A 26,152-nucleotide genomic window follows, 5' to 3' on the forward strand; every position below is an offset into this window, starting at 1 on the left:
AAACCGAATCTTTATTTCGCCCCTGCTCGCTCTCGGTGGCATCCTCGCAGCCAGAGGAATCCAAACTGCTTCCCAAGCCCCCGGCCTCGGCCCCAGCCAAGCCTGGGTCACCTGTATGTCGGGGCCCCGCGCACTAGCCGGGCTGAGAGGGGCCGGGACACCAGGTGGCCCTCAGGAGCTGGAGACTCAGGCTTGATAGCAGGTCCGGGTAAATACCGGGTATCTTTCAGTAAATAAAGATGTTATTTCCCTCTACAGATAACAGAGTCCCAGTATCTGAACAAGATGGAGAATTCTGATCTCTTGTAGTCCCTGGTGCGACCTAAAAAGATTTCTGTGCCTGGAACTATAAATTAGCACATTCTTTCCAGGATTCGGTTTGGCGAGATGAATTAAAATCCTTAAGAAACTTTTTGAAATCATAATTTCTTTCTAGGCTCTGTCTTAAGGAAATAAAACTAACAAAAAGGATTTATATGCACAGTTGATGGAAATGTCATTTATGACAGCAAAAAAAAAAAAAAAAGCAAAAAATTAAAAGGATGTGTGTCAGAATGCCAAGAGCAATTTACAGACAACTCATTTTTTTAGGTTTCTGTAATGACACGTTTCCCCCCATAGGCTTACATGGTCACAAAGAAATAAAACTTCTTTTACAAAGCATGAACATGAAGAGAAAGAAAGAAGGCTTTATTATCCTTAGATGATGGGACCTCACCTGATTCAAATAGAAACTGGATAATCATTTGACAAGATAAGAGATTCCACCCTGCCAAATATTGTCTTAGACCCTGACACAGCTATGGGTTACAGCCCAGTTGATAAACTTCTGTATATTTCCCACCTTTTCCCTGCAACTATACAGTGTGGTTCATCTTCAGAAGCCACCAACATCTGATCTGTAAACAATCTGGTATCCACCAGAAGCAGTTGTAATTTTCCAGCCTGTGATTTTCACATGCCATGTGGATTCCACCAAAAACTCACATTTACTTGGGGTGGGGCCAGAAGGCTTTTGCCAAAGAGTTAACAAAAGCTCCAAAGTCTTTGGGCAGAGCCCTAGCAAAACAAGGCTGTTGGTGAGTAAGGAGAAGTGTGCACAACTTCTGCCCTCCCCATCCTCCCTTTTCCAAATACCCTGCCCCTCCGAAGAGCCACATGGAACCTTCCAGTTTGAACATTTTAATTATAAAGTTACAAAACATCATGGTTCTTTATACATGTTTGGCATGAAAAATAATTTAATAAAATACGAAGCCGTGTTGAGATACATCTTCAGCTCTCTTTCCACATTTCATTACCTTTTTGGTGATTCAAACCAGAAACTCTTTTTTATTTAAATCTCAGGGAAGAAAAAAACAACAACAACTCTAGGCATATAAACAGCTCAAAATATTAAAAGGCAGAGGGACCAGTGTTAGGGTCTTTTTGTGCTTAAATACTTCAAAACAGCTTTGTTTCCAAAGTCCTTAATTTGGTCAGCCTGGAAGAAAAGGTGCCTTGGAAATATGAACTCAAGAGGTGTGTGTGGATGGGTGTTAAGTGTGGATCTCAGAGGGTGTGTCCTTCCACCGCCAGTGAAAGCAGGGGGTCATAAAGCAGCTCCAGCCGTCCTTAGAGTGTGAATGGAAAATCCCTGGTCCACTCAAGACAGAGGCCCGTTCCGTGTCTCTGCGGCAGGCGCTCAGAGTCACGAGGGTGATCCAGCTGAACTGCGTCTTATTCCGCTGACGGCCAGGCCCGGAATGGGCTGCGTGGCTGGCATCCTCTGCGCCCTCCCGGCTCCTGTGTGTCCTCCCCAAAGCGGCCCTCTGTGATGGGCACCCCGTTCCTGAGGCAGAGGAAACTCAAGTCGCGGGCTTCCCGCTAGCCCTCCAAGTAACCTCTGTGGTTGTCAGGCGGCAGGAGCCAATAGCAACAACAGCTCCTCTGTCGCCCGGCGTCCTTTTCAAGCGGGGGAGGGCTGTCGAGGAGGAAGCGTGGCAAGTGGGCAGCCTGCTGGGCGAGGGCCAGGGAGAAAGGACCTGTTGTTGCACGGCTCACTCCCCCGCTGTCGCTGAGGGCCTGTGCCCGCAGCAGCCCTGCTGACCGCGGCCTGCTATTCCAGGGGCTCAGCCGGAGGCCAAGAGCCGCCCCGGCGGGCGGGATCAAGGGCTGCTCGGCAGGGCTGCCACAGACCCCCGTCTGTTCGACGCGGCAGGTGGACGCCGGGCCGCGTGTCCTCACGGCGCCCGCCCGCGCGCACATGTGCCCCGAGCGCTCCCCTCTCCCCCTCCGAATCGCCGGTTAAAGGCCTCTCAGTTCTAGAAACCAGTGCTGAGCGGAAATTTAGACGCCCAGGAGTGGAAACTGCTGATGATTGCGTATCTATCCCCAGAGAGCCCTGCAAAGAGGAAAACCTGGTTTACAACAGGGGGAAGAAACGCACGGCATGCTTCTCAGTTCAAGAGAGGAAAAGTCTTTGCTTCACCAGAGATGGGACTCTTTCCAAGCTGTCTGAACTGACTGTAGTTTCCTCTGGAGATCCAAGTCTGAGGCGAAAAACACAAACAAAAGCAAATTATAGCCTTGGGGAACCCTCAGAAACATTTCTACAAACTAGTCCCTGATTATCTCTGCAGATGCTTAGGAGATATAGAATTTGTGTAGAGGAAAATTAGAAAGGATTGTTCTTTGTCTCTGATGGGAAAAGCACACATGGGGGCAAGTGTCCATGGACTCTTTTCAGAAATTTCGTAAGATGGCAGTTCTCAGAAGACAACAGTGAGGTGGCCACGGTCTTGCTTAGAGTTTTCAGAAAGGGTCTTCTTACGATAAATGCTCCTTATACAGTTCTCCCTGGGGCATAGCTGTTACAGGGATTGTGGTCACCACCTGATTTTGGAACACAAATCTTTTGATTCTTTCAAACACCCACAGGAAGATAAGCAGGATACTGACATACTGGATCCAGGCGAACTTTATCATTTCCCAGAATCCTGGTAGATAAGTACCAACAGTTAAGGAGTCACAGATGACATTTTTCTATATACATGTTACACCAAAGGGTTAGTTTATACAGAAAATCACAAAAAATGTTTCAAATACCCTTAAGATAAAAGAGACAATCAAAGATTATTAAGATATAAATATGTATGATTCTGACCTAGAAGAATTGCTCAAAAGGACATATGAACAGGAAATGAATATTTTTTTCCCGTATGAACTGCAGACAGACAGAGTCATTTGTGGGGGACTACCACTGCAGCAATTTCCAGTCTGAGGCTTCCCACATCTGTTCCTTCTTGAGACATCTGAGGAATCCTTCTCTTTTTTGAAACCCAGCTACTGTTGGCCCTTTAACAGAAAGGATATGAAATGACTTCCACGGGGTATCGGATGACTGCATTAACCACAAATGGAGCTTCTGCAGCCCTTCCCACCAGCCAGATGGGGCTGGGGTCAGTCAGGATGGTGGTTACTGCAACACAATGAGGAGTTAATCCATGAATGCTCTCTTTGGCCGTAAAATATTGAGGGCTATAAAATACTCTGACCTCCCAGGCCAACTCTGCACTTCAGAACACATTCCAGAGAAATAATTCAAAAGGAAAGAGAAATTGAATGTTCAAAGCTGCTCACATAGTATTTGTTAAAACCCTTGTCAAAGGACCTTAAAAACAGTCTGTGTTCTACAACTGTCTAAGCAAAGGAATACTACGTTACCTCTAAAGAGAAAACCAATGAAAACTTTGTTGCCGTGTGGGGGACATATTTATATTACAAAGTACAGAAACAAAAACTGTCTCTAAACTGTGACAGGAGCTGTATAAAAACTCTGCATATGGACAACAACTGGAAGGAATTAAGGGAGAAAAGTTGATTTGCAGATAAATGTTTTTAAGTCGTGTTCTAAAATTCCTTTACTTTTGGAATAAAGCTGCTCATGTATTACATAAAACCAGAAAGAAATACTGGAATTGCGGTCCCGACTTGTTAAATGTCTGTGTATTGTATCTATGATGTCTCGTTGCCAAGTAATGCTTTAGGTTCCTTTAGAGGAAACCTCAGACCACCAAGCAGCCAGAAATGCTGAGCCAGGCAAGCACTCAGGTCTTGCCTCTTGGAGGCCCTGGGCACCCTCTGCCTTTCAGCCAGAATCTTGGGTGCTTTCTCCTTCTTCAGCTGCTGACATGCGGTGAGTCACTCGCGTTCCCTGTTTCCATCTGAACACTGTGGAGAGCAACCTGTCTTTGGCTTTTCTCACAGGTGTGCTGTGGGAAGCAACTTATGTATCTATACGCATAAACCCACGAAACCAGCGGTGGGACGAATATGGCAGTGAATTGGCACTAACCTGCCGGACCAGAGGAGCAGTGGAGGGGATGGTTAGGTTGTAGGTCTCTGGATCAGGAGAAGACGAACAAATTCTGAGCCACCTGTTCACCTTCCGTAGCTGAGCATTCACTGGTTTTGACATTTTGATATGACAAGGGCTCTAATTCTGTTTCTTTCCAATACCCTCATTAACCTGCAAAGTCCTTGAGAAGCAGCTGGAAGAGCTGTCCACAGGACTCACCGTTCCTTTCCTGATAGGCAGCAACAATGCGGGTGAGGTCGTAGTCACTGGCAAAGGGACTGGTCCCGTTGATGACGGACACCTGGGACGCGGCGGGAGGGCGTGGTGTGAGCAGGTGGTGTGAGCATGCAAGTGACTTGCACTGCTGGTTTTTCTAACCCCCGCTCCCACCCAGGCTGATCTCAGAGACCACTCTCTTGCGCTTGGGGGCCTATTCCAGCATGGATAATCTGTTCTTAAAAGATGAATGAACTCTTTTGAAACAATTTAAGTCATTTACTTTCAGTCTTTCTTTCTAGAGGGAAGGAAACAAGGGGTCAATATCCATCTTTCACGGGTTTTAAAGCTACTTATATTAATTCCCCTCTCTATTCCAACGGGAGAAATGATTCTTCTAATTTTTTCTAAGAGACTACATTTTCAACCCCTTTGTCTCTTTTCTTGATTTTGTCTGGATGCTCCCGAATAGATCTCTTCGAAATGCAGAAATGGAAAGCGGATAAAGTGCACACATAGTAATAAGTACATAATCCTTTGAAGACGTGAGAGAGCAGTTCTCTAGTATCACATTCCTGCTGACATAACACGGGCTTCCCTGGTGGCTCAGATGGTAAAGAATCCACCTGCAATGTGTGCAGACCTGGGTTTGATCCCTGGGTCGAGAAGATCCCCTGGAGGAGGGAATGGCAACCCACTCCAGTATTCTTGCCTGGAGAATCCCCATGGACTGAGGAGCCTGGTGGGGTCAGAAAGAGTTGGACAAGACTGAGCGACCAAGCACAGCACATTAAATTTATATTTTATAGTCCCTCCTGTTAAAAAAAAAATAGTATGTTGATAATGGTTATGGTTATGGTGACCATGAATTTTATCTGGGACAGTCCTGGTTATAGTAACTGATAACATTTCCTATTAAGTTTCAAAAGTAGCCCAACTTATATGGGTCTCCTTGTGATAACATGAAGGTTCGCGATGAGTGATCGCATGTATGAGTCCTGGTCTCAGACAGACCGTTCATGGCTCTGCGGGCTTTGGGGAAATTAATCAATCCCTATAGGCTCCAGTTTCCTCATGTGTGAAATGAGAGTTCGTTCTCTCATCAATTCTGAGTGCATACCTGGGCAGTCACTGTGTTAAGTGCTGGGGCGAGAGAACACAGAAGACAACAGAGCTTTCATCGCTCAAAGTGAAAGTCGTGTCCGACTCTTTGTGACCCCACGGACTATACGGTCCATGGGATTCTCCAGGCCAGAGTACTGGAGGGATAGCCTTTCCCTTCTCCAGGGGATCTTCCCAACCCAGGGATCGAACCCAGGTCTCGCGCATTGCAGGCGGATTCTTTACAGCTGAGCCACAGGGGAAGCCCCTTTACCACTAAGGGAGATAGCAAATGAACAAACTGGAAACCTCCCTTTAATATTTCAGGTGAAGGTTAAGAAGAGTAAACCTGGGTGAGGGATGATGGAGGGACAGGTGGATGTTCTTTAGAAGGCGTGTCAAGGAAGGACTGTGCTCAGGAGCTTTGAACAGGGACCAGACGGAGCAGCAGGGTAAGCGATGTGGATACTTGCTAGATGAAGAGTTAAGTGCAAAACCCCTGAGGCAGGAGCTGCTTCGTAGGTTTGAGGGACAGCAAAATGGGCCCCAGGGCTAGAAAGGAGCAAGGGGGACGGTGCCAGGACACGCAGCTGGAGAGCAGGGACGGCAACTGAAGGCGTCTCATGAGGCTGCTGTGATGACTGAATGAGACGATGTATTCACACCTGTTAACTCAGGCTGGCCCATCTTACAAGCTTAGCAAACAGTGATTAGTAGGCTTTTTCAAATCTTTAACGTGAACTGAGAAAGATCACCTGAAATACACTGTGTGTGCTTGCATACCCCAAAACTATAAACAATTCAATTCTTAGATAAAGACAAAGATTCTTCTCCCTCTTTTTTTAAGATGTAAACAGGGATATCTGTCTCCATATTTCAAAAGGGTTCACGGAAAGAATTCCTCAGAGATCCTTTTCTCTGCCACTCACAGAGAAGTGCTATTTCCAATGTTACTTGCTCCCTCTTCAAAGCACTTGATAAACAATACAATATAGAAGCAAAAGAGACGGCAGGAGGAAGTGTCCCTACATTGTACCGGACGTCCAGGCCACCACAGCTGAGGGGCTGCTTCTGCTGCAGCCTCAGGTCTCCGTTCACATATAACTGGGACCCCGGAACAGCGAAGGAGGACTGGAGAAATGCCATGCTCTGCATCACGAATGTCGACATCCTCTGAAATCATTAGAAAGAGAGACCATATCAATTTCAGTCAGATCCGAATGGCTGCGGGTTCTGAGCATCACCCATCTGCGGTTGAAGCCTAAGCCGTCCCCGCAGTGCCGAGCTTAGCCATGCAGGAAGCGCTCTGCCCAGAACCCCTGGAGCTACTAATAGCTCGTGGAAATTAATGTGACCTCCACAAAAAACATTCAAATTTAGCTTTGGCGGCTAAATCCTAAATGACACTTCTGCAAAGAGTCTTCTGCAGTGCGAGTTTTCCCAGAAATCAGAAAGGGGGGCCCTGTTCTATTGAAAGACAAAAGGGAGGACTTCCTTGGTGGTGCAGTAGGTAAGACTCTGCTTGCCAATACAGGGGACATGGGTTCGATCCCTGGTCCAGGAAGATTCCACATGCTGCAGAGCAACTAAAGCAAGAGCCCGTGCTCCAAACCAAGAGAAGCCCCCGCAATGGGAAGCCCTCGCACCGCAAGGAAGAGTAGCCCCCGCTCATCACAACTAGAGAAACCCCACGCACAGCAATGAAGACCCAGCACAGCCTAAAAATAAATAAATAGTAAAAAAAGAAAAATAAAACTATGAAAAAAAGAAAGACAGAAGGGAGATAACTCACATGCAGCTGGTAGGAGAAAGTCAGGATGAGCTGCACACCTAGAACCTGCTCCGTGGGCTGCAGGGGGAGCTCCAGCTCAAAGCGCAGCACATCCATTTTCCCGTCCTGGTTCCTGTCTTCTTCTCTAGCCTAAAGTCCAAAAAAGGCTGATGACCCTGGTCCTTAATAAGTCCAGGAGGACTCCACATAGCCTAGGAAGTCCAAAAAAGGCTGATGACCCTGGTCCTTAATAAGTCCAGGAGGACTCCACAGTGTGGAGTATGCTGGACATACACAGGCATTGTATCTCTCACCGAAAGGAAAAAGAGAACATTAAATAGTTATAGGTGGATCAATACTGGGGAAAGAGACACGGCCCTGAACTGCACACTTGTACTTCTCAAATATTCTAGGGCCAAACTGGTTGGGACCTGGAAGCGGCAATAAAAGCAATGTAACATCTGGATGCATTATTCTTTTTCAGTTGTCTCATTTGATCTTTTTTGTTTTGTTGCTGGTGTTTTCTTTCCTTTTAAGAAATATGCCTGAGTTTGTAGGGAAGGTTTAAATAGCACCTAAGAACAGATTTTGAAAAATTTCCAATCATTTTGCATTTCCCAAACAGACTCAGCAGAAAAACAGCAGGCTCTGTTTGTATGTTCTTTAACCACAATATCTTTGCTTCAGATTCTCAACGTTGGATTGATGTCAGGGCTTTAAAACCTAGTGCATCTTTTAGTACCAATCAGTACAATGAAAAAGAAAGCTAAGTAAAATCAGTAAGGCAGTAAGACTCCATAGGTACTTTATAAATTAGGGACATGAAAGCAGTAAGAACAGAGATCCAAGGAGGGAGAAAGACAAATCATTGCTCATAAAAAACTGCCAGAATCCAGTCTCGCCTCACAGTGACCCTAAGAGGACGAGCAGGAGAGATGGTCACTGAGATGTAATCACTGGGGACATGATTCCATGGCGCAACTCTGGACCTCGTTACAACCGAGCCTGTTCGCAGGTTCCCAGAGGATTCCGTGATGGTGTATCAGCATACTCCCCCCTGAATTCCCCATCTACTGAGTCATGTGGTTTTCCTCCATACCTTTATGTGGGGGAAGAGACTCTTTGTTCTTTTTCAGGCTAATAAGGTCGCTTGAGATGGAGTTATCTCAGTTTTCAGAACCTTTCAATCATTTCTTTCCTTCTAGACAATAATGTCCTTATCCTGGGCCTTGTTATAGAGAAGTCTACCCTCTCTCTTCTGCTGGATACTATTTTCTCTGTCTCGTTCCGTCGGCTTTGCAGGTGCAACACAGGGATATCTGTTTCCAGGGCTGATGGTCAGGTTACCGAGGCAATTATGTATCAGCAATTATGAGTAGGACGGAAAAGAGGCTGCCTTGTCTTCCTGAGCATTTTTTTTTCCAGCTGATATCTGGGAAGACTTGGAAGACAAAGTCGGGTTACCTCTCTGTGGTGGATCCATAGCTTTTCTGGATCTTGAGGGTTATACAGGAAGACAAGATCAACAACTTTCGAGAGAGAAGGACAGTGGCCAGAAGGGAAATGCCAGAAGAATCTGGACTCTCATACAGTCTCAGAGGGAGAGAAACACATTTCATTTGACCTTTACAATCAGTCAAAGGTAAGCAGAGCAACTACTATTCCCATTGCATATATGAGAAAATCAAGTCTCAGGGAGATTAAAGGATTTATGGAGTACAGCTAGTATTGGTAAAGACAGGATATGAAACCACATATCTGACTTCAAATCTGGTCCTGTTTCCAGGACTAAAATGTCCAGACTTAAACTCAAGGAGCAGATGTTGGTTATGAAAGATCTTTTTGCAAAAAAACCAGCATGCTTTTACTCCAGGTTCACAGAGGACAGAGATCTGGTACAGTACCTGTTAAATCCACTCATTAGCCTGTCAAATATTTTCTGGGGGCCTACTATGTGCCAGAGGTGCCAGGCATTGCTTCAGGTTCTGGGAATATAGTGGCAAACAAAATGGACAAAGTCCCCGCCATAATGGAGCTTCCATTCCCAGCCAGGGAGGCAGAGTGTAAGTCAGTAAACATGTGCTGACATCAGGTAGTGCTAAGCGCCACAAAGAAAAGTGAAGCAAGCTAAAATCAGAGAAGATCAGGGTAGAATTTAACAGAAATTTATATAGAAAGTATTCAGGAATACCTGACTGTCCGAGAAGTCAGATGAAGTGAGGTGATGAGGTACAGAAACATCTTGAGAAAGACTAGTCCAGGCCAACAAAACGCACGTGCTCTGGGTGAAAGTGGGTCAGTGTTTACGAGGCTGAGATGAGGCCAGTGGAGCTGAGCAGAGTTCATGAGCTGGAGACAGTGAAAGACGAGGCTGATACAGGGCCGTGGCGATGAGTGATCGTGCAAATGATGCCTCTCCCACAGAGGTGCCTGCGTGCCAAGGTACTTCAGTCGTGTCCAGCTCTGCGACCCCATGGACTGTAGTCCGCCAGGCTCCTTTGTCCATGGGATTCTCCAGACAAGAATACTGGAGTGGGTTGCCATGCCCTCTTCACAGAGGACCTGTCACCAAGTAAGACTCACTCCCCTGAGGCTGGTAAGGTGGGTTACATCGCTGTGCTATCACCTGGACCATGGATGGGATCAGTCATTTAATTTCACCTGCTTTTTATAAAGGCTGTATTTACTGATCTGGCTGTGCTGGGCCTGCGAGGCTTTGCGAGCTTTTCTCCAGCTTCGGGGAGTGGGGGCTGCTCTCCAGTAGCAGAGTGACGGCTTCCCACGGCGCTGGCTTCTCTTGCTGCGCAGCACAGGCTCGAGTGCACTCAGGCTTCAGCGGCTGTGGCTCCTGGGCTCGAGAGCACAGGCTGATATTTGCGGAGCCCGGGCTGACCTGCCCTGCAGCATCTGGGGTCTTCCCAGACCAGGGATCGAAAACCTGTGTCTCCTGCATCGGCAGGTGGATTCTTTACCACTGAGCCATGAGGGAAACCCTAATTCCATTACTTTAAATGAAGCTTAATACAAAATGCAGCGGCTACAAAGGTAGGTACTTCTTTACAAAGCTACAAAGCTAGTACTTCTTTAACACAGGTTCAAGGTTGGTAAATAAAATCTAGTGGATGTGTCTGGCTAAGAGAAGTCATAAATCACACCATCCCCCTATTTCTTTAAGGTGTATGTCAACTTGTGGCAATCTCTATATCCATGGATTGTCCTGTCTCATTCCTCTGCATATCCTAGAAGTTTATTACTAATAATAACTAGCAATAATTAGAGAGGTAGGTACTATCATACTCTTTATATAACTACACTGAGGTCAAAACAGGGTATGGAACCCAATGACAGAACTGGGGTTGAGACTTAAGTTTGCTGACTCTTGATTCTATAACAGCCAATAAGAATGCTAATTTCAAAGACTTCTGGGGTTAAAACAGGTTAATCCTCTACAGATAACTGTGAAACCAATACTAACATATAGATAGGATAAATACAGGCAGGCACTGCTGGGTCTAGTCAATGCCCATCAGTCCAACTGTATCGATCAGGGTCCAGTCAGAAAGAAAGAAACAAAATCAAGCTATTTTAACAGGGGAATTTAGTATAGGGGATAATTGATAATATAGGCATTAGTAGGAGAAAAAAGGCAAAAAAGGGGACACTTTTTGCAGGATGACTACCTAGGGCTGGAGAAGAAAAGGAAGAAGCTGGGATGTCTCAAGGAGCTTCGACTCAGACCTCAAAAAAGGAGGGCTGATACCTTTGGAGCTTGGAGGGAGAACCCATGGAGCCAGGCAATAAGGCTGGAGGAAGGACTTGCTCCTGCTGTTTGCATCACGCCTGTGATGGTTCTTCACCCTGGCTGCAATTTCCGGTTTTCTGCCACTCCCAGAACAAGGCTTACCATGCCTCCTACTGGCAGAACCTAACAGGGAGCCATTTGTCAGAGGAGAATGTGGGTTTCAGCATCTCAACGTGAGCACCACAAAGCAGAGGGGTGGGTTCGGAGCTGAGACAAGACCTCACAGCCAGCAAAGCATCTGACTGTAAGCGTAGCTGTGAATTTAACTAGTGCCATTGTTTTCAGAGTGCCCTGACTTGGAACATTTTTTCCTTATCAGGGATTCTACACTATTTGATAGCTTGTTGGAATTTTATTTGGCTCCTGCTTGTTTTCATACCTTTTGTACTTTTTTAAAAAAAAATTATTTACTTACTTTTAGGTTGCTCTGGGTCTTGCTAGGCACAAGCTTTCTCTAATTGCAGCGCATGAGCTTCTCACTGCAGTGGTTCCTCTTGTTGCAGAGCAAGGGCTCCAGTCGTAGTGCAAGGGCTTAGCTGCCCCGCAGCACGTGGGATCCTCCCAGGCCAGGGATCGAATCCATGTCTCCTGCATTGGCAGGCGGACTTCCAGCCACTGGACCACCAGGGAAGTCCCATACCTTTTATTCTTTGGAGTCACATTCTTTTATTTAAGGTTAACTTCCTGGCTGACACCTGTGTCCACTTGACCGTGCACTGGTCATCACTGGGGTGTCCCCCTTTTTCTTTCTATGCTGAAAATGCTCTCTGACACCAGTCTTTGGCTCTCCAACAAGGTAGGAACCACGACTTTATGTCTCCTAGACTTATAAAATCCTTGCTACTTACACTTCAATGAATCTAAGGGTATGGAGAAGGGCATGTCAACTCACTCCAGCATTCTTGCCTGGAGAATCCCAGGGACAGAGGAGTCTGGGAGGCTTCAGTCCACAGGGTCGCAAAGAGTCAGACACGACTGAAACAACTTCGCTCCAGAAAAGCAAAAATACTTCTAGTTAAACTGTTGTGCGACACAGTGCTTTCTAATCACACAGGGAATTTATTTTATACTCATTGGAAGAGCTTTTAGACCTAGGCATATTAATATATCATATTTATGTACATAGAAAAATATATGCAAAATAAATTGATCCAGGGATTCTTAAAACTTCTCTACGTTTTGATTCTTTTGAATCATTTTTTGACTCAGTATTATCCATACGTTTCTCTGCAGCTTTGTCCTTTGTACCACGCAGCCCACTGGTGTTAGAGCATTTATTTTTTTTAATTTATTTATTTTTTTAGTACTACCCCTTTATTGCTACCAACCCATCTCCCTCCACCCTCGTGCACACATGCTCAGTCATATAACCCCATGGACTGCAGCCCGCCAGGCTCCTCTGTCCATGGACTTTTCCAGGCAAGAATACTGGAGTGGGTTGCCATTTCCTTCTCCGGTGTTAGAGAATTTAAAAAAACATTCACAAAGGGAAATAAAATCCATTGGTCTGAGTTCTAAAGCATGCTTTCCAATTATGTGCTACTTTTAAGGGCCTCTTGAACTTTCCCTTACTTGCCTCTCATTTGGTTCTTAGGGTTAAATGTTTTAGCACTGTCTCTTTTTTAGAACACTTCTTCTATTTATTTTTGGGGGCTCCATGTCTCAGTCGTGGCATGCGGGGTCTTCAGTTGCAGCGCGAGGGCTCAGTAGTTGTGGCTCGGGGGCTTAGTTGCTGTCCCCTGCGTGTGAGATCTTAGTTCCCCGACCAGAACTCGAACTCTCGTCCCCTGCATTGAGAGCTGGATTCTTAACCCCTGGACTGCCAGGGAAGTCCCTCCGGGGTTTTCTTTCAAGTTGCTCATGTCCCTTCTGCCAGTTTTGGCGCTGGCACGTCTGACGTTTGCACATGCGTAGGCAAAGATGACCAGACAAGCCTGTCTTCCGGTCAACAGCTATTGTACGACGCCGCCACCGACAGGCAGACACTCCGATTTCAGAGATGCGCAAGAACACGTCTGCCACCCAGTCCGCTCCGCTCATCTCCATGCACCCTCCTACAGCCTTCAGTCCCAAATTCTGCAGGTCACAGATGCTTAAAGAATCAAGTCAGGCTCGTTGAGGGAAAAAGGTCATTCTGTGTTGTTTTTCTTCCCTCAAGCGTGAAAAGCATCGAGATGCTGTCCAAGGTGAACTATTTGTGACTTCCAAGGCATTTCCCCAAGTTATCAACTGCAAAGCCACCTCCAAGCCTTTCGTCAAAACTTTGATCTAAAACCACTGCTGTTACACTTTCCGGCACTTTCCTGGACAGGCTGTAGTCAGTCTCCCTTTATCCAGAGTCAAAAGCATTTTGCTACACTAAGGATGAAGAGTACAAGATAGGGAACAAGACACGGAATATGAGCTGTATCCTGACTGCTCACTTGAGAGCCAGAAATTATGTCAATTCTCTGAGTCTCATTCTTCTCATCTGTAAAACGGGGGTATAACCTCTACCTCAAAAGGTTACTGTGAACCTTAGAGATAATGTAATATGTAAAAAAAAATTAACAGCTAACACTTTACTAAGTACTTGTTAAAGGCCAAGTACTATGTAGACAAATTTAAATGTGTTACCTAATGATAAAATGCTTAGCTTATGCCAGAGGCACAGTAAATCTATATCAATTTTTATTACTATGGTTTGTAAGCACATTACCAGGGTTTTGCCTACCTGCTTTAAAAAATACTGAGAGATAATTCACGTATCGTAAAATTCACCGTTTTTCTATCAATACAATTCAGTAGATTTTGGAGTATTCACAAAGTTGTGTGACTTGTCTGTCACCAGTAACTCCAATTTCAAAACATTCTATCAGCCTAAAAAGTAATCACATACGCATTAGCAGTCACTTGCTCTGTCTCTCCTCCATGCCAATTAATTCCCCATGTCCCTGGAATCCTTAAGCTACATTCTGTCTCTACAGATTTGTCTATTCTGGACATTTCATCTAAATGGAATCCTACAACATGTACTGTCTTGTGGCTGGATTCTTTGACTGAGTAAAAATAGTTCACCCATGTGGTATCCAGTATCATGACTCCATTCCATTCTGTGGTTGAGAGATCTTCTATTGTACGGCTATAACACATTTTATTGTCCACTCACTCACTGATGGACGTGTGAGTTGTTTCCACTTTTTTAGAATTGTTCTTGTTACTATCAGTGAGGCTGCTATGAATATTTGTGCACAAGTTTCTGTGTAGACTTCTGTGTCCTCACTTCTGAGGTACACAACTTCCTAGGGGTAAGGATGCTGGGAAACATGGTAACTATGTTTAACTTTTTGAGGAACTGCAAACTATTTTCCTAAGTAATTGCCATTTTATATACTTATCTGCTTTTAAATGCTTTTTTACTGCTTTTTGATTTGCTTTTGTTTAACAAGGCGCTTTCTAAATTTTTCCTTTAAAAATTGTCACTGTATCAGTAACTTAAAAATCTCCAATATATATTACATTCCCATGGAACAAAAGGCTATTTAGTGAAAAGATTTCTCTCCCACTGAATCTAAGTTCCTCCCCCAGAGCAATCAATGTTGTCAGTTTCTTTTGAATTCTTCCAGAGATAGCAGAAGCATGCATGTATGAATATGTAAATATACACATTCATATATATATATTTCTATTTTTATACAAATGGAAGCATATTATATACAATTTTTTTTATACTTACAAATTTCTCTTGGAGTAATTCTGTATCAGTGTGTATAAATTCGGGCTTCCCTGGTAGCTCAGCTAGTGAAGAATCTGCCTGCAATGCAGGAGACCCTGGTTCGATTCCTGGGTCAGGAAGGTCCCCTGGAGAAGGGATCAGCTACCCACTCCAGCATTCTTGGGCTTCCCTGGTGGCTTGGATGGTATAGAATCTGCCTGCAATTTGGGAGACCTGGGTTCAGTCCCTGGGTTGGGAAGATCCCCTGGAGTTGGGCATGGCAACCCACTCTAGTATTCTTGCCTGGAGAATCTCCATGGACAGAGGAGTTTGGCGGGCTACAGTCCATGGGGTAGCAAAGAGTCAGACATGACTGAGCAACTAAGCACTGCATATATATAAATCTAACTTCATCCAAAAAGAAAGTGATCTGTTCCACTAGGTAGATGTAACACAATTTTTAAAATGAGTCTTCTAGGGAGGGAGGTGGGAGGGGCGTTCAGGATGGGGAACACATGTTCACCCGTGGCGGATTCATATCAGTGTATGGCAAAACCACTTTAATATTGTGAAGTAATTAGCCTCCAATTAAAATAAATTTATATTAAAAAAAGAAAAAATAAAATGAGTCTTCTCTTACTATATTAAGTTGCTTGCCATCTTTTGATATTACCGACAATGCTGCAACGCACAGCTTTTTTCAGATGTCATTTCACATGTGTGCACAAACCTTAAGATACCTTACTAGAAGTAGAAACAGGTACATGAATCTGTAATTTTGACAAATATGGACAAACAGTTCCTCAAAGATGCTCTACAATCTAAACTCCCACCACTGATATACAGGAGTGCTTGCATGCATCTTGCCCACAGTGCTAGGAAACCTCAATTTTTGCCTATTTGATAGATATTTTTTAAAAAAAGATATCTTAATTATCTTTAATTTGCATCTCCCTAATTATGAATGTGATTTCATATGTTTAAGAGTTATGAGTGGAGAAATAGAATATTGCTTGCTATACCAGTAAGCAAAGGATATCACAGTCATCAGCTATTACAGCCACCATGGAAGGTGAGCCCTGAGGAAACTCAGGATGTGAGCCTGAATTCTTGCATTTTCCCATACATAGCAAGGCCTTAAATTCTTAACTTGAGATCTAGTTCTCTTTTATTCAAGATCTTCCCTGGTGGCTCAGAAGGTAAAGCATCTGCCTGAAATGCAGGTTCGATCCCTGAGTCGGGAAGGTCCCCCGGAGAGGGCAATGGCAACCCACTCTAGTACTCTTGCCTGGAAAATTTCATGGACTGAGGAGCCTAGTAGGCTACAGTCCATGGGGTGGAAAAGAGTCAGACATGACTGAGCAACTTCACTTTCTTTCTTTCTCTTTGTTCCTACTACTTGCCCTTTGTTGCAAATTATCCAAAATATCCTAGCTCCTCCCTCACCTCCTCTGAGCAGTTTCCTCAGGGTTACTTGAGATGCAGCCTCCAGGGCTTGAAAGTCCTCAGTATATCTGCCGTAAATTATAACTCAACTTTTAGGTTGTGCATATGATTTTTTTATTCAGTGGCATGTTTCATCTTCTATGAACTGTCCATATTCTTTACCCATTTTTAAAACTAGGTAGTTGGTCAGAGTTAAAAAGCTGGCTTAAAACTCAACATTCAAAAAACAAAGGTCATGGCATCTGGTCCCATCACTTCATGGCAAATAGATGGGGAAACAATGGAAACAGTGACAGACTTTATTTTCTTGGGCTCCAAAATCATTTCAGATGGAGACTGCAGCCATGAAATTAAAAGATGCTTGCCCCTTGGAAGAAAATCTATGACCAACCTAGATAGCATATTAAAAAGCAGAGACATTACTTTGCCAACAAGGTCTGTCTAGTCAAAGCTATGGTTCTTCCAGTAGTCATGTATGGATGCGACAGTTGGACTGTAAAGAAAGCTGAGTGCTTAAGAATTGATGTTTTTGAACTGTGATGTTGGAGAAGATTCTTGAGAGTCTCTTAGACTGCAGAGAGATCCAACCAGTCCATCCTAAAGGAGATCAGTCCTGAATATTCATTGGAAGGACTGATGCTGAAGCTGAAACTCCAATACTTTGGCCACCTGATGTGAAGAACTGACTCCTTGGAAAAGACCCCGATGCTGGGAAAGATTGAAGGCAGGAAGAGAAGGAGATGACAGAGGATGAGATGGTTGGATGGCATCACCAACTTAATGGACATGAGTCTGAGCAAGCTCTGAGAGCTGGTGATGGACAGGGAAGCCTGGCGTGCTGCAGTCCATAGAGTCGAAAAGGATCAGACATGACCGAGTGAAGTGAACTGAGGCACTTTCTGTTAGGAAAATTAGCCCTTTATAAGTGAAACAAATAGTAAAACGTTTTTCCTTAGTTGTCATTTTGTGTTTTGACTTTGCTTTTGGTTTTCACCAGGCCAAAAGTTCTTAAAATTATTTTTTATATACTTGCATTTATCAAAAAAGTTTCTTTTATGCCTTCTAGATTTTATGTCATACTGAGAAATCTAAAAGTTTTCACTCATTTGTTTCAGTAGTTTTGTGATTTCATATTTTAAATTTAATTTTGGCCTGGACTTTAATTCTGCTATACAATCTCTGAGTACTAGCTTCATCTTTACTCACTGATTTAAAATGCCACCTTAGGGGACCTCCCTGGTGGTCCAGTGGCTAAGACTCCAGGCTTCCAATGCAGAGGAGCCTGGGTTCAATCCCTGGTCATGGAACTAGATCCCACATGCTACAACTAAGGCCTGGCACTACCAAATAAATAAATATATATATATATATTTTAAAATGCCACCTTAGTCATATTCGGGTTCATTTCCAGATTTTATACAATTCTACAAACCACACTACTTTATTTATTGGAGCTTTAAGGTGTAGTTTAATATCTGGTAGACTTCTTGTGTTATTCTTTTTCTCCTTGAATTTTTACTTACTTTTTTTTCTTGTACTTCCCTTATATCTTCTAATTCATTTATTTGTATCTCATGATTTCAAACTATTTTCAAACCAAGAGGTCAATCAGGAAGTAAGCAAATAATTTACTGTGAAAGATTGCAAATTACAAGGTCATAATTTACTTACAGACACAGGCTTGGAATGGAGAGGGAAAAAAACTAAGAAAAAGGAACTTTGGCTTTATGTCTTACGGTGCAAAATTACCCAGTATTAAAGAGTATTGATAGCTCTGGGTTCCATAAAAATAAGAAGCAGTCTCGGCTTCATAAAATCTCAAAACACACACGCCAGAAGTAGGGGCCTGGTGGGCAGTGCTCTCAAGGGAGTGGCTTCTGGTCACAGAGATAAGAGGCTAGCTAGTAATGCAACTGGGGAGCCAAACCAGTTTATGGTGGACGAACAAGTGAAAAGAACACAAAAATGAAACCTAATGCTGTATCCTTGTTTTCATGACTACTTTAAGTTTTCATGATTATTTCTTAAAGACTCAAGTACCCAGGAGAATATGATAGATAAGAATACACAAATGTAAAGAAAAAAATTTCTACCCAAAGTTTAAAAGACAGGGAAAGCTAACCTAGAGTAAAACTAACAAGTTAATTTTTTGTGTATTTGTAATACAAACAACAACCACCTTTGTTTCTACTGTTGGAAAGGAAATACGGGTGGAACCGTGGGTTTACAGAGAAAAGGAAGCATACCTTGATGCTGGTCTCAAATCAACAGTCACCTTCCCCAGAGGCATTAAAACCTCAAATAAGAATAAAAATGAGCAATGTGTGAAGATTAGGGAGGAGCTGCTGAAAGAAATTTGTCTGTACTCCAGTTCTATTTTTTAAATAAATTTAAAGGACCTGATCAGTTAAAGGATCAAAATGTTCAATGATGTTTGTTAAAAAATCCAGCAGGCTTCCACCCACACGGCAAATAAATTCACCTCATTTACTTTATTATTTAGAATTGTACCTTCATGTCTTTAAATAACATTTGCATTGGCACTTTTCAATTTCTATTTCAGGCATCCTCTATTGTCTTCCCACAGAGAGGGATGATTTAATTTTCTTTGCCTCTTCCTACCCCACACCCCCAGAAGAGTTAAACTCTTCTTTTGGTTAGTCAACATTTAGTGTTCACCTAATTATGTTTATGTAAATCCTATTCATATTAAAAACCAGAGACATTACTTTGCCATCAAAGGTCCATCTAGTCAAGGCTATGGTTTTTCCAGTGGTCATGTATGAATGTGAGAGTTGGACTGTGAAGAAGCTGAGCGCCGAAGAATTGATGCTTTTGAACTGTGGTGTTGGAGAAGACTCTTGAGAGTCCCTTGGACTGCAAGGAGATCCAACCAGTCCATCCTAGAGGAGATCAGTCCTGGGTGTTCATTGGAAGGACTGATGCTAAAGCTGAAACTCCAATACTTTGGCCACCTGATTTGAAGAGCTGACTCATTTGCAAAGACCCTGATGCTGGGAAAGATTGAGGGCAGGAGGAGAAGGGGATGACAGAGGATAAGATGGTTGGATGGCATCACTGACTCAATGGACATGAGTTTAGGTAGACTCCGGGAGTTGGTGATGGACAGGAAGGCCTGGCGTGCTGAAGTTCATGGGGTCGCAAAGAGTCGGACATGACTGAGCGACTGAACTGAACTGAAATCCTATTCATAACTCTGATTATTTTTCCTTTTTATTTTTCTGGAGTTAATAATTATTTTATTTGCTTGCTTAGTTTTCTGTGTATTTTTGCAATTTCAACAAACAGCTTCTACTCCAATTCCTCACAATTTGATGTTTAAAGGTGTATGATTTATTCAAAATGTTGTTCACTGCAATATTCTAATAGTGAAAAAGTGAAAACAAAAAAATCCACCAACAGGAAACTGGTAAATCCATTACAACTTTCCACATCATGAAATATTCGGTTGTTTAGTCACTAAGTTGTGTCTAGTTCTTCTGTAACCGCATAGACTGTATATCCCACCAGGCTTCTCTGTCCATGGGATTTCCCAGAGAACACTGGAGTGGGTTGCTATTTCCTTCTCCAGGGGATCTTCCTGACCCACGGATCAAACCCCAGTCTCCTGCATTGGCAGGCGGACTCTTTACCACTGATCCATCAGGGAAGCCCCTAGCAGATCTTAAAATGAAGGTTAATCAGCAAGTCTAGATACATGTACCAAACTGAGCTTTTAATTTCATGTCATTATATGTACCTGTAACTCTACTATTTTCAACGAGCAGGCATTTTTATAATTATAAAAAAAATTAATCATAAAAAGTAATCAGAACCATATTTTGTTTGTGGTTATTCATTTACGGCAAATCACATTTAAATTTTTTTTTGGCCACTTTGTTCAGTTACTGGGGAAAAAGTCTGAAAAAAATTTTTTTTCAGCTACAGAAATCTGAATGTACGCCCATCATCTCAGATATCTAAAGAGATTCAACTCTGGAAGAAGGAAATCCAGAATTTTCCTACTTCCAAAGGAAAATGCTTTCAGAAAGTGAGTTTAAAGGGGTGACTGTAAAGGAAGCACTCACTTAACTTGAACCAGAAACTACATGACAGACAGTAAAATGCTTCATTTCAGTCCCAGGCAGCAGCAGGACTGAGCGGCACCTAAGGAGGTGAGCCCAGGGAGGCGGGCCTGGCCAGCAGGACGTTCTGGAGGTCGGTTAACCAAACAGCCTGCGGGCTTCCACGTGTCAGTCCGCCTGAAACTGCCTGCCCTTTCCTCGCGGACAGTGGGCGCACGCACAACTCAGCGGCACAACGGGGTGATTAACCAGAACAGAGGATGAGATGCATGGCGTCACTGACTCAACGCACATGAGTTTGAGCAAACTCACAGAGATGGTGAAGGACAGGGAAACCTGGCGTGCTGCACGCAGTTTACGGGCTCACAGAGTCGGGCTTCCCTCATAGCTTAGTTGGTAAAGAATCTGCCTGTAATGCAGGAGACCTGGGTTTGATTCCTGGGTCGGGAAGATCCCCTGGCGGAGGGCATGGCCACTCCAGTATTCTTGCCTGGAGAATCCCGTGGACAGAGAACCCTGGTGGGCCACAGCCCATGGGGTCGCAAGGATCAGACACGATTTAGCTACTAAACCACCACCACCACCAAAGAGTCGGGCACGACTTAGGTAATGAACAACAACGCGACTCACACAACTAATTCCGCGACCACCATTCCCTCAGGAAGGTCCAGGCCCACGGAAATGCCAGGGGCTGGAGACTCTGCAGAGAACAGAGACGCTGACATCAGCAGCCAGCTTCATCGGGGTGGGGGACGGCTTGAAGAAGCCGAATGTACCAACAAACAGGCCCCCAGGAAAGGAAACAGAAGTTCGTGTCTTGGGTTCGTGACTCCTTAAGCCGCACCCCGGGCCCCCCGGGACGGGGATCGGGGCCTCCCGCCCGCCCGCGACCTCCGCCCATCCCTTCCGCAGCCCAGTCTGCGCGGCCGGGCCCAGGCGGGAAGCACTCACTGAGACGAGCGGGACGCGCAGATGACCCTCCTGCAGCCGGTTGAAGGCGGGGAACGTGCTCCAGGCGAGGAACCCGCCCGGCTCGGATCCTAGCAAGGCCACGAGCAGCACCTGGTGCTGGAAGCGCACGGTTGGCTGCTCCTCGTAACTGCTCCGTTTCAGCCAAAACCCTGAGATAACAAGAGTGCGGGGCGCAGAGATCCGGGTCAGGGAGGCGGCGGGAGCCACGGAGGGCCGCGGGGCGCGCACCGGCCGGGGCGGGGGGCAGACTCACCGTGGCTCCGGAAGGCCACCAGCAGCGGCGGGATGTACGTGAGCGCGGCGGCCAGCAGCAGGAAGAGCGCCGCCTTGGAGCAGAGCCCCGCACGGTAGCCCCGCTCCACCGGGTGCGCGAAGAGCTCATAGAGCGCCATGAGCTGCGCGCGGGGTCGCGGCCCCTACGCGGTTTCGGAGCGTCGACCCAGTATGGCTTCTCCTGGTTGGCATAGCCGTGGTCTCCACGGCAACCGACGGGCCCAGGGAGAGCGACCAATAGCGAGCAGGCGGGCTTCAGTGGGGGCGGGGCCAACGGGGCGGGGCCCGCAAGTGCACTGTGGTCGCGCTGTACTCGCGTCTTCCCAAAGCGCGTTTCTGTGCGCCAAAATCGTGGCCGTTGTTAACATTTTTGTAAAATAAGGTTTTTCATAAATGTTGACTATTTATTAATAGTCACATCTATTAATCCCCCATGTGGTTCATTGCATATTTAAGTCCAACCAATCACAGCACACCCTACCTTGGAGGCAAACAGAAAACACAAATGTGGCCGTGGTCCTAGACACTTGGTCCTGGGTTAAGACCAAACCAGGTCCCTTTGTTTCCAAATTTTCTATCGCTTTCACTAGACTCCATAGCAGAGCAGACACGGAAACAGACCTATCTCCCTGCTCTTCGAGGGGAAAAAAAAGATAATTACTGTATAGCTCTGCTATACTTTGCTATCTTGATTGGGCACAAGCTTTAGGCTACTTATTTTAGGAGAAGCCGTGGTCCTCCTCAAAGATAAAATTACACAGGGAAGCCTGGCATGCTGCAGTCCATGGGGTCGCAAAGAGTTGGACACGACTGAGCGACTGAATTGAACTGATTACTTAATTGAATGCTTTCCCTCCCATCCCATCTGCTTTCTAGTATTTCAAACATGGCAGAAGGAATTTTTTATTTTTTAAGTAATGAACAGCCAAGTTCTCCATCAAAAGGCCCTAAAGGATCATATTGCAGTGCTGAGTTTTTGAAGTTTGTGCTCAGAATGAAGTCCACTGGTAGATACCCCTATTTTGAAGGCAACCTAGAAGTGGGTTTTTCTCCTAGTTTTATTGAGGTATAATTGACATATGGCACTGTATAAGTTTAAGGTGTACAACATAATGATTTAAGTTACATGCATCATGAAATGATTACCACAATAAATTTATTGAACATCTCTCATCTCATATAGATTAAAAATTAAGGAAATAGAAAAAAAATTTTCCCCTGTGATGAGAACTCTTAGCATTTACTCTTTCATATACAACATAAAGCAGTGTTAATTGTATTTATCATGTTGTACATTACCTCCCTAGTACTCATTTATCTTCTAACTGGAAGTTTGTATCTTCTGACTGACTTCATCCATCTTTCCTCTCCCTCCACCTTGCCTCGGGTAATCACAAACCTGATCTCTTTTTAATAAGTTCATTTTTGAAGTATAATTGACCACAACATTAGTTTAGTTCCTGTTATACAATATAGTGATTCAGTATTTCTATACATTTCAAAATGATTACCATGATAAATTTAGTTACTATAACCTAGAATTGGGTTTTAGCTGAAGAGAACAGCTGAGATCCTAGCAAAGAAGAGAGGTCAAGACATGCCATATGGGAAAACTATACAGTGCCCTTACCACAGTCTAAGGTGACAATATCATCAGCCAGAGAAACCAATTAGAATGGTGAACTGGAAAAAGACATCAGGAAGGTAGGTAAAAGGAAGTCCCTGGTGGTTCAGGGGTTAGGACTCTGTGCTTCTAGTGCACTGGGCATGTGTTGGATCCCTGGGGGTGGGGTGGGGGACTAAGATACCTGCATGCCGCGCGATGTGGCAAAAAAAAAAAAAAAAAGGTAGGTAAAGATAGAAGACAGACATTGCACGTCGAGACCATCAGGTGACAACATGCTTGTAAGTTGATGAGCTTCGAATCTCTCCACTAAGAAGCATACTAAGTTCTTCCAGGTGTAAGATGGTGTACACATACTTCAAATTAGGACACAATGACCAGCTCTGTAACGGGAAGCAGGGGTCTTTGGTCCAATTTCTAACTCCTTCACTGATTCACTATCAGAGGGTTAACAACCATCTTCATTCCTCAGTGCTTAATTCTATTTGCAAAACAGGTTATTTTCATTTTTATGCTCACTCTCTTCATTTCAGTCAGTTCAGTTCAGTTGCTCAGTCATGTCTGACTCTTTGTGACTCCATGGACTGCAGCACGCCAGGCCTCCCTGTCCATCACCAACTCCCGAAGTCTACCCAAACTCATGTCCATTGAGTCGGTGATGCCATCCAACCATCTCATCTTCTGTCATCCCCTTCTCTTCCTGCCTTCTATCTTTCCCAGCATCAGGGTCTTTTCAAATGAGTCAGCTCTTCACCTCAGGTGGCCAAAGTATTGGAGTTTCAGTTACAACATCAGTCCTTCCAATGAACATTCAGGACTGATTTCCTTTAGGATGACTGGTTGAATCTCCTTGCAGTCCAAGAGACTCTCAAAAGTCTTCTCCAACACCACAGTTCAAAAGCATCAATTCTTCAGTACTCAGCTTTCTTTATAGTCCAACTCTCACATCCATACATGACTACTGGAAAAACCAGAGCCTTGACTAGACAGATCTTTGTTGGAAAAGTAATGTCTCTGCTTTTTAATATGCTGTCTCACTTTCTAGTAGATCTCATCTTATTTGATAGCTTTAAATACTTCTATCCTGAATCTGAGATTCATAGATCCATCTACCTACTCTCTATGTGTCTTTTGGGCATCTAATACTTAATATATTCAAAACCAAACTCTTGATTTGCACACCCCACCCCTCAGGTTCCACACTATTCCAGTAAATGACAACTTAATTCTTCCAAAACCCTGACTTATACTTGTTCCTCATGAATCATATTCAATTGCTCAGCAAATTTTGTTGGATCTACCTTCAAAATTATCTAGAACACAGCTGCTTCCCATTACCCCCACAGATGCTATCTTGGTTTAAACCAACATAATCTTATACCTGGATTATCACAATAGCCTCTTAACTGTTCCCTTACTTCCATCCTCAACCCCCTATAATCTACTGGCTACACAGAAGCTAGGAAAGTCATATCATGTCACACTTCTGCTTATAACCCTCCACTGCCTTCTCATCTCATTCTAAATAAAATCCGAAGTTCTTCAAATGGAATTCAAAGTTCAACACACTTTTCTAGATCTCTTTGGTCTCACTTCCTAGTGCACACTTTCTTATGTATTCAGCTCCAGTCACACGGGACTCCTTCCCGTTCCCAGAAATATGCCAACCACTTTATCCAATTAACATCCGATCCCACCATCATGTGACTCACTAGTCACCAAGTATGCTTTATTTTTCCAAACAATACCTATCATTATCTAAGATATATTTTTTTCATTTTGTCCCACTAGAATGCAAGCTCTGTAAGAGTGGAAGTGCTGTCTGTTCTGTTTACTGCTTTTCACCAACACTTAGAACAGTGCTCTTACATGCAACAACAAAAGTTTCTAGGCATGAAATTCAAAGGATTTTTCATAAAAAACAAGGAAGCAATCTTAAAATAACAAGAAATACTTCTAGAATGAAGCTATATTCCACAGCATCCATCAGGAATTTCAACTTAGGAAATGCTAAATGACAATGTCCAAACATGCAAGCCTTTCAGATGCATCAGAATCACAAGCACGTGGCAAGGATCACGTGCCCAATTAAGTGAATATCTTCTTACATATTCACCAGCTCATAAAAAGATGGATGAACTAGAGCACACTGCCCTGGTGTCTTGGAGGAAGAAAGCAATGACATCACTGGAGAACCTGAAGGCATATGGTCAGGCAGGACACACACACACACCCCCCCTTAGGTTGTGAAGGCTGAACTTCATGCTGAATGCCAAAGAAACCCACCTCATGACTAGGTATCAGGGGAATTCTCTGCGTCTGACAGTCAGTCACCTCTAACTCCTCCGGTACCCCTCCCCACACAGCCCCCTCAAACCAGTCACATCCCTCAGATTGAGCCCTGAACCTGCAGTCATTCCAAAGACTCCTCCCCAAAGTGTCAAAGCCCTAAGTAGACCCCTTGCTATCACTGGCCATCAGAGCACCCTCTTCTGTCATTCAAACCTACAAAATTGCCCTCTCGTCACCAACGCCCCAGTCAGACTTGCTTTTTGAACAGTCTCCTGTAAGGGCTCTATCCTGTCAGCCGGACCCCTGCTCACCTCTTCCCTTCACTAACGTCCACCGAGACCCCACGCCTGCTATCAGCTCTCAAGTACCCGCTCCGCAGTCATCAGTATCCCTCACAGACCTCCCGATCGCCCGCTCTATCCTCCCCTCTGCGGAGTACCCCTCTGAGCCCCTCTCCTGCCCCGCCCCTTGACACGCCCTTTGAGGCGGTGTCCCGCGAGCGGCGCCGGAAGCCCCGCCCCTCCCGGTTGCTAGGCT

At 44.5% G+C, this 26,152-nt stretch overlaps 1 protein-coding gene across 2 annotated transcripts; it reads right to left on the reverse strand.

Moving 5' to 3' along the window:
• Positions 1 to 1,166: 1,166 nt before the first annotated feature.
• On the reverse strand, positions 1,167 to 21,913 carry TMEM231 (transmembrane protein 231). Of its 2 annotated transcripts, XM_061138009.1 has the most exons (8): positions 21,680 to 21,913; positions 21,406 to 21,575; positions 14,945 to 15,022; positions 7,449 to 7,577; positions 6,686 to 6,829; positions 4,559 to 4,640; positions 3,355 to 3,460; positions 1,167 to 2,989 (listed from the first exon to the last, which is right to left on the reverse strand). In XM_061138009.1, exons 1-8 carry the CDS (start codon positions 21,816 to 21,818, stop codon positions 2,809 to 2,811), a joined length of 1,029 nt encoding a protein of 342 aa, XP_060993992.1. In that variant the 5' UTR covers positions 21,819 to 21,913; the 3' UTR covers positions 1,167 to 2,808. The 2 variants fall into 2 exon arrangements, with proteins under 2 accessions (XP_060993992.1, XP_060993998.1); XM_061138015.1 differs by lacking the exon at positions 14,945 to 15,022 and having other exon boundaries at positions 21,680 to 21,911.
• Positions 21,914 to 26,152: the final 4,239 nt, after the last annotated feature.

Source organism: Dama dama, chromosome 4 (assembly GCF_033118175.1).
Source record: "Dama dama isolate Ldn47 chromosome 4, ASM3311817v1, whole genome shotgun sequence".
Taxonomy (NCBI): domain Eukaryota; kingdom Metazoa; phylum Chordata; class Mammalia; order Artiodactyla; family Cervidae; genus Dama; species Dama dama.

What these genes read in the sequence shown, in the direction of transcription:
- TMEM231 (XM_061138009.1), bottom strand. Translation starts at nt 21,818, where the DNA reads ATGGCGCTCTATGAGCTCTTCGCGCACCCGGTGGAGCGGGGCTACCGT. An exon ending in CTTTCTCCTACCAGCTGCAT is followed by an intron (nt 6,830 to 7,448) that starts GTGAGTTATCTC and finishes TAATGATTTCAG; the next exon opens with AGGATGTCGACATTCGTGAT. An exon ending in TGCCTATCAGGAAAGGAACG is followed by an intron (nt 3,461 to 4,558) that starts GTGAGTCCTGTG and finishes ATTGTGTTGCAG; the next exon opens with TAACCACCATCCTGACTGAC.